The sequence below is a fragment of the Helianthus annuus genome, chromosome 9 (genome assembly GCF_002127325.2).
Source record: "Helianthus annuus cultivar XRQ/B chromosome 9, HanXRQr2.0-SUNRISE, whole genome shotgun sequence".
In the NCBI taxonomy this organism is placed as follows: Eukaryota; Viridiplantae; Streptophyta; class Magnoliopsida; order Asterales; family Asteraceae; genus Helianthus; species Helianthus annuus.
The window spans coordinates 79,417,647-79,425,386 of NC_035441.2; the positions used below are offsets into that span (position 1 = coordinate 79,417,647).

Consider the following 7,740-nt stretch of genomic DNA (forward strand, 5'->3'; position numbering starts at 1 on the left):
CCTTTCGATAGCCTTGTCGAGTGGGGCGACCATAGTCGGGCAAAGTAGACTCAACTCCTCAAACCTATCAGTATATGCCCTGTGCTCGCCACTATCTTGCTTCAAATCATCAAACTCTTTCTCCAACGCTCGTTGCTCATGACGAGGACAAAACTCCCTCATCATAAGAGCTCTTAGTTCAGCCCACGTCTGTGCTAGAGCAACTTCTGCACCACGGTCTCTCATTACCCCATTCCACCATGTAAGAGCCCTCTTCTGAAACACGCTTGAAGAAAACTCGACCTTGCGATTATCCGGACACTGCACGTGGCGAAAAGTATTCTCGATGCTCTCGAACCATTGAAGAAGCCCAGTTGCTCCCTCAGAACCACTAAACTTGAGTGGTTTAGCCGAGTTAAAGTTCTTGAAATTGCATGTACCATTGTTGTTGTTGTTGGCTTGGTTCCATTGAGCAAAGAGATTTGGGAATTGAGCAGCCATCTGCTGCGCAATAATTTCTGCCAGCTCGGCAGTTGCTATCTGGTGTTCGCGTTGAGGAGGCATTCTAAAAGAGGAAAACATGAAAGGAAACGAGTGAGATGATTGGATGAAGAGAATGAGATGAAACAGAATCAACAAAAGCAAAGATGGTGGTTACGCATCGCAAAGCAAACAAGCGACACGAAATGCCTAGTCAAAGTAAGTGGGTCAAAAATAATGTATCGCGAAGACATGTTCGCCTATAAGTGAACACTCACCCCAAGAGTTCCCAGGTAAGAGTGACTGGTCCGATTATGTGGATTTGTACGAACACTCTAGCCTTAAACAGAAAACTCAGGGTATAGGCATTCACTCTTCCAGTTCGCACGTGTTCACACTATTAAATCCCGAAAACCTTGACGAGACTTTTGAAAATCCAAAGGGGTTCAAAACCTTATAACAGAGGGTTCAAAACCTAGTAATCAATCATCCTAGAACAGATGATTAATTTTCAAAGCGGATTCGGAATCGAAATTCTCGTTGTGGTTATCACCTAAGGATAGGTGATGTGCATGTTTTAAAATCTAAACACAAGCTAACTTGTGTTAGGATCCTAGAAAGTTATAGTCTAGGTCAAAGCATTACTAATAACCTAATTCCCTATAACCATTGGCTCTGATACCAACTCTTCTGTCACACCCTGGCCGCGTATAACATGCAACCGCAGCGGAAACGCCGGGGAGTGTTGGGACAGAATTAAATTGTTTCATAACCATGGAAATCAAAGTTTCATTTTATTTATTAAACAAGAGTAATACATTGTCTTAAACAGGAAAACAAAGAGTTTATAACATAATTAACTAAGTCTATCTTCACTTTTAGTCTCTAAGGCACAGGTCCGCCCTAGTGTCATGATCGTCATCCTATGGAATAACTCCTGAAAACACATGTGAAAGTAGGTACGTCAGCATAAAAATGCCTGTGAGATACATAGGTTTTGTGAATATGGGATTCATGATTTGAGTTTAAAGAAATGTTTAATAACAGTCAGTCATGAACCTTGTAATTTGTCTTGCTTTGTAAACCATTTGAAAAAAACGATAATATCAGATGATATGTATAGATAAGTGTAAGGTTAAACGAGTAACCAAGTAAAATGAGTTGAATAAGATAAGTTGTTTGTAAAAATAATGTCTTGTGAAGAGTATGTTATTTGTGTAAAATGTAATGTGTCTAAACTGAAATGACTTAGATAACGCTACGATATGTAATATTATACAAGCATTTATATATAGGAAGTACCAGCGGCGTATCCACCATATCATATTACATACGCCACGTTACTCCAACCATTTACCCAAACCAACCACCATGTAAATTGTTCATGTATAAATCAATTGTCAAGTGTTATTGTGTAAACCATATCGAAATGTCTATGTTCAATGTAAACCACCAAGTATGTATATCAATGTCAAAATGTTTATGTTTAATGTAGATCATGTAATGTGTACCCAAAATATATCTTGTATGGTAAGTGAGATGTATCAACTAAACCATATGTAAAATGCACAAAACAAGGTGTTGAAGTAAAACATGGTTTAAATCAACGTTATGTTTTGTGGAACAATGCATGCTCTACTGATATAAACATTTATGCGGTATTGTGAAAATGCATACATCCAAGCCTTGAGACTGTGGCGATAAACCCTTAAACAAATTAATGGTTTATCTAAGTTATGTATATCGAATTCGGTCATTCCTTCCAATCCAAACAAACCCAGGATTTCGGGAACGGGAGTTGTCAATTCCTATGGTACCACTACCTACTAACGAATGGCGTGATCAATGTTAATGAATGTATTGTTCCATGTTAAACAAACCAAATGTTATAATACCAAAATGAAGGCATGTGATGTAAACAATTGTACTAAGTATGCACACAATGGGCATAAATAGCATGGAATGCAATGTGAAACAATGTACTAAGTACGCACACAATGGGCATACGTAGCATGAAATGTAATGTAAAGCAATGTACTAAGTACGCACACAATGGGCATACATAGCATGAGTTGTAATGTAAAGCAATGTACTAAGTACGCACACAATGGGCATACATAGCATGAAATGTAATGAAATCATGTACTATAATGTACTAACGAACATAGCAGGTATACGATGTGAAAACATGGAAAGCATGAAAGTAACAAGTAGGCACATGTGTTTCAACCCAAAACAGTTTGGAAAACAGTAAAAGAGGGGTTCAATGTACTCACATAAGCTTCTCGAAAACATGTAAAAGATGGGGTTCTATGTACTCACCTGAGATTGCTTTGAATTCCTTGTGTAATAATCACACAATGCTAGAGATCACGGGATATCAAACGGCACCTAATAGGTAGCTATATTAATATACCGGACCAAAATCGGAAGGATCGGATAGTATGCGGGTTCGTAAACCAAACGAGTATGGAGACTCGTGAAATATGGTTTAACAAAGCCTACATACTAAAATGAAACCTAACCTAAGTGCTTGCGACCCATTACGACCCGTTTAGGTAGCTTATGCTACCTTAATGCGTCGTTCGCGTAGAACGCGTTTGGAACGCCTAACATCGTGACCACAAGGTATAACCTCGGAAGGTTATAGCTATGGTCACCTAATGTGTTTGGTCGGATCCTAATGATCGACCAAATGGGTCGGGTTCGAAAGTATAAGCGATTGTTTAGATCGCTTACCTTACGACCCTATATATGCACTAAACTAAAAGTGACGAGCTAAGCATGTTAGGACATGCTTAACTAAGTTTAGAAAACAGGTTTGGCATAAAAACAAACGGCTTTGATGCTCACGAGTAGTTTGGTTACAAAATACGCAAGAATGCGCATTTTGGCCGAAACTACGACTCGTCACTGAGCCTAGATAACGTGGTAATCAGTAGGTATAGTCACTACGGACTATAACCATCGTGATCACGCTCACGTTATGAAGTTCCAATGAACTTCGTGTTGACCATAGGCTGGTCAACGCAGAAAGTCAAACAAAACGCTGACTTTCGGACTCGAAAAGCGAATAAAAGAACGAAAGAACACTTACGAAGGGTCCCCGAATGCTAATCTAGATCAAAATGGCTCAGGTATGAAACAAAGGTTCCAACTTAGAGCTTTAGATCAGATTTTTGTGGGTTTTAACCAAAAGGGGGGGGGGTATTTATAGGAAAAGTAAAGCCGTTAGGATCGTTTCTTAAATATCGTGCAACGATCTTATGCGTACACTTGTTAAGTTGTTGTGGTAGCTCAAAATGGCCCTAACTCTACAGATTGTGAAAGGGCATTGCCCTTTGGAGTGTTTGAAAGGCCAAATTTTGCAAGAAAACAAAGTTTCTGCAACTAAAGGGGCCACGCGGCCTGCATCAGGATCAGACAAAACTCAGGCAGGCCGCCTGGGCATGTCTGATCTGCACATACTTTCAGAAATGGCAGTTTTGGTCCCTGTTGCATGTTTAAGCCATTTCCGACACTTCTAAGGCCCATAAAGTCAACTTTAAGGCCCTAAAATGATGCCTAAACATTGTGGATATGAAACATGCTCAAAAATATGTCGGATGTTGGTTCGTTTGGCCGTACGATCGCGATGTTCGGTTAATTACGACGGAATGCGCATAAGCGCGAAAAACGATCCAAATGACGCGACGAATGGATTTTTCTCATGCCAAACACTAAGGCATAATATAAGGATGCTTACATAAATTTTTGGATGTCCGGATGTATTCAGAACGTAAGTTATGCGCGAAAGTGCAAACTTGTGCACTTTTTGACACTTTTAGCCCCTGAATGATCCAAAAGTTTGTTTTAGCATACCAAACCCCTCAAAGCCTATTTCTAAGCTATGTAAAGGATATTTATGGTATGTTTAACTTATGGACATATTCCGGAATGTTTGTTATAGTTCAAATTGGCATACTTTCGTAGTTTGTCAAGTTTAGTCCCTGTAAGCGAATTAACTTGTTTTTGCCATACCAAAGCCTTCAAAACTTATTTCTAAGTTATGTAAAGGTTATTTAAGGTATGTTGAGTATATGTTGATGTTCCGGAGTATTTGTCGCATTAAACTGAGTACGTTTACGCACCAGTTTGCGTATAATTCTCCAGAAAGTGATGTAGAGTTTGGAATTGAATAAAAGTCAAAACATGAAAAATGTAAAACACAACCAAACAAACATTGGGATCAAATAACATTGTTTTATTGATAATTGAACTGTTCACAATGATTACAAGCACAAATGTTACAACAAAGTTGGGTTATAAATAAACACATAAGATCATGAGCTTCTCTCATCAAACACCCACCAACAAACACTCTCTTCTTCTTCTCCCCTTGCTTTCGGCCGCCACCCATCACCACCATACACCCACCATCAAGTCTTTTTTGAGCCATTCATTCATATACAAAGGTGCAAGAGGTCCAACAAGTAAGCTTGGTTCACTCGGAAGCTCAAGGACCGCTCTAGTTTTCTTTTATTCACCACTTTTACGCTTTGTTTCTCTCCTAGCCTTGTGCTAGTAGTAAGTGCTTCAAATCTTCATCTTGTTCTTATTTTTGGTGGTTAATAGTTGGTTGAATGGTAAAATATTAAGAAACTCTAAAGAACTCAAACTAATCTTGAACATAAAGGATAAAGAGTGGATAAAGAGATGAAGTATTGTTAAATGATGTTGAAATAATGTTGATCTTGTGTTGTTGTGCTTAATACATGTTGTTTGTTAGTAGAAGTAAGATGGTTCATCACCTAGACTTGCTAGATCATGTTTAAGAACATGAACTAGTAAGATGTAAAGGTTAAAGATATGAAGGATGATGAAACCATCCACACATGAACTTGAACTTGAATAAATATAAGTTTTCTTGAAAAATAAAGTTGTAAACTTGTAGATCTAAAGATCTATGAGCGGTTTTTCGAAAGAACCAAGTGAAAAATACTAGTTTTGTTAAACCCGGATCTTATATGAACTAAACACATTTTTAGTGGGTAAACAAGTGTAGGAACACTTGTGTAGAAAGAAAATTCCACAAAGAAATATTTTTAGAAAATATGACTAGAAGTTGTGAAAATACATATTCTTTGAAAATAAAGTTTTTAAGAAACTAATCATATTTTTAAAGATAACAAGACCTACTAAATATGTTAGTAATTTACTACATATTTTTACAAACTTTCAAGTTCATGAGTTTATGATTTAGGCTTATTTTTGTCAAGATTAATAATTAAAGATTGTATATTGTTGGTTGGTAAATTGTTTGAATGATTTACAAAAGAAAATGATATGCTAAAAAGCATGTACACCTCCATTTAGAGAGGAAACTCTGGCAAAATTTTTCTAGAATCACAACACTTAGAAATATTTTTCTAACAAGCGTTTACAAATATATTTTTAACTTGGTTTTCAAAATAAACTTCGCCATGATTTTTATTACAAAAATACCAAGTGCCGGAGGTTGATTTTCGTAAATAAAATTTGATAAATATATATTTGGAATATATATTTTATAATAAAACGCTTGTGTGATTGTTTGTTTATTGTGTGCACTAGATATGTTATTTTTAGGGTAAAAATAATATAACTTATGATATCATGAAACTGCGACTCCAAAATAATACCAATGCTCTCACAAAATGAATATTTAAATTACACAAGTATTGTTACAACGCGAACTTGAAAACGTAACTTATGTAGTATTTCTGAAAAATACTCTTATATGTATATTTTGATAAGTATTATTTTTTTTTTTTTGGTAAAGGGTTACCCCGGTGAATTTTATAAATCAAAAAAGCACAATTGTGCAACTGAAATGTTACACACCGAAACCTTGGCATACCAATGTAAGAATAACACAGCCAAACAAACAAAAATAGCCCAAAAAACAACCAACTAAACAACCCGGCTCAACAGAGCAACAAAAACAAAGACAAGACTCTACTATTCAGCCTGGATCGATGACCATGTTTCCACTAGGAAGCTGCCATTTCTCAAGTAATCTTCGAAGGCCAGGTCTCCACTTGAATTTGAATGACAAAAGGCGCAATCTAACCGTTCGAATGATCTCACGAGCAATCACCATCTCCGTACGCTGGTTTTTAGAAAAGAGCCTATTATTTCTTTCCTGCCAGACAAAATAAGAAGCAGCTGATAGTACCAAGCGACTGATGATATTTTCCGGCACCTGCATGTTCGAGTTCTGATTCATCCAAGACATAATTTCGGCCCAACTACCACTAACACTTTCCATATTCGTCCACGCCTTAACGTTATTCCAAACCGCCATAGCAAACGAGCATTCAAAGAGTAGGTTATTCCTTGAATCTCTATCATGGTAACACAACGGACAGCACATGAGGTTTAAATTTGTAGCACTTCCTGCCTCCCAAACCGACAATCTGTCTTGCGTCTTCAGTTTATTCCTAATGACAAGCCACAAATGAAACGAATGCCTTGGGATGCAATGTTTGAAGCAAACCATATTAACCCATGACACTAAGTTTTCACGATGCCGAATATTATTCCAAACCTCCCAAGAAGAGAAGCGGCGAGAATTGCCATCAAGATCCTTCCATACCAGCCGATCCTGTCTATCAAGAAAAGTAGGAACCTGAATATTGATTAGAACAGGGAATAAATCATACCAAGCAATCGGCCATTTCCATTCCCCACTGAGCGAAACCAACTCAGCAACCGAAGACTGAAGATGAAAACCAGCATTAGAGATGCGTCTCGGGCTAATAAAACTACTCAAAGGACATTGATTACACCACATATCACTCCATATGTTTGTTTGAGACCCGTTGCCAATAGTAGACCACAAATGAGGCCGGATTAAGCTTCGAATTGCGAGAAGCTTCCTCCAACCCCAAGTCATACGACCACGGCTCGGGACCTCCCAAAAACTCCTACCTTTCAGCTTATACATGTGGATCCACTGAACCCAAAGCGATTTTCTGTTAGTAAGGGTACTCCAGACATGCGTGGAAAGAAGGGCTTTGTTGACATCAGAAATACATCGAACACCCAATCCCCCCTCATACTTAGGTAAACAGACAACCTTCCAAGCCACTTTAGCCTTAACAGACTGATGGTTCGAACCAGACCAAGGAAAAGCACGCATACATCACTCAAGATCATTCACAATTTTAACTGGTAAAATAAAAACAGTCGCCCAATAAATGTGCATTGCAGAAAGAACAAAGTTAACCAACTGAAGTTTGCCAGCAAAAGATAAAGATC

At 37.8% G+C, this 7,740-nt stretch overlaps 1 protein-coding gene across 1 annotated transcript; it reads right to left on the bottom strand.

Annotated features, from left to right (window-relative positions):
- Positions 1-6,442: 6,442 nt before the first annotated feature.
- On the bottom strand, positions 6,443-7,426 carry LOC110875953. Its single transcript, XM_022124143.1, has one exon. It carries the CDS (start codon positions 7,424-7,426, stop codon positions 6,443-6,445), a length of 984 nt encoding a protein of 327 aa, XP_021979835.1.
- Between the last annotated feature and the right edge of the window lie 314 nt (positions 7,427-7,740).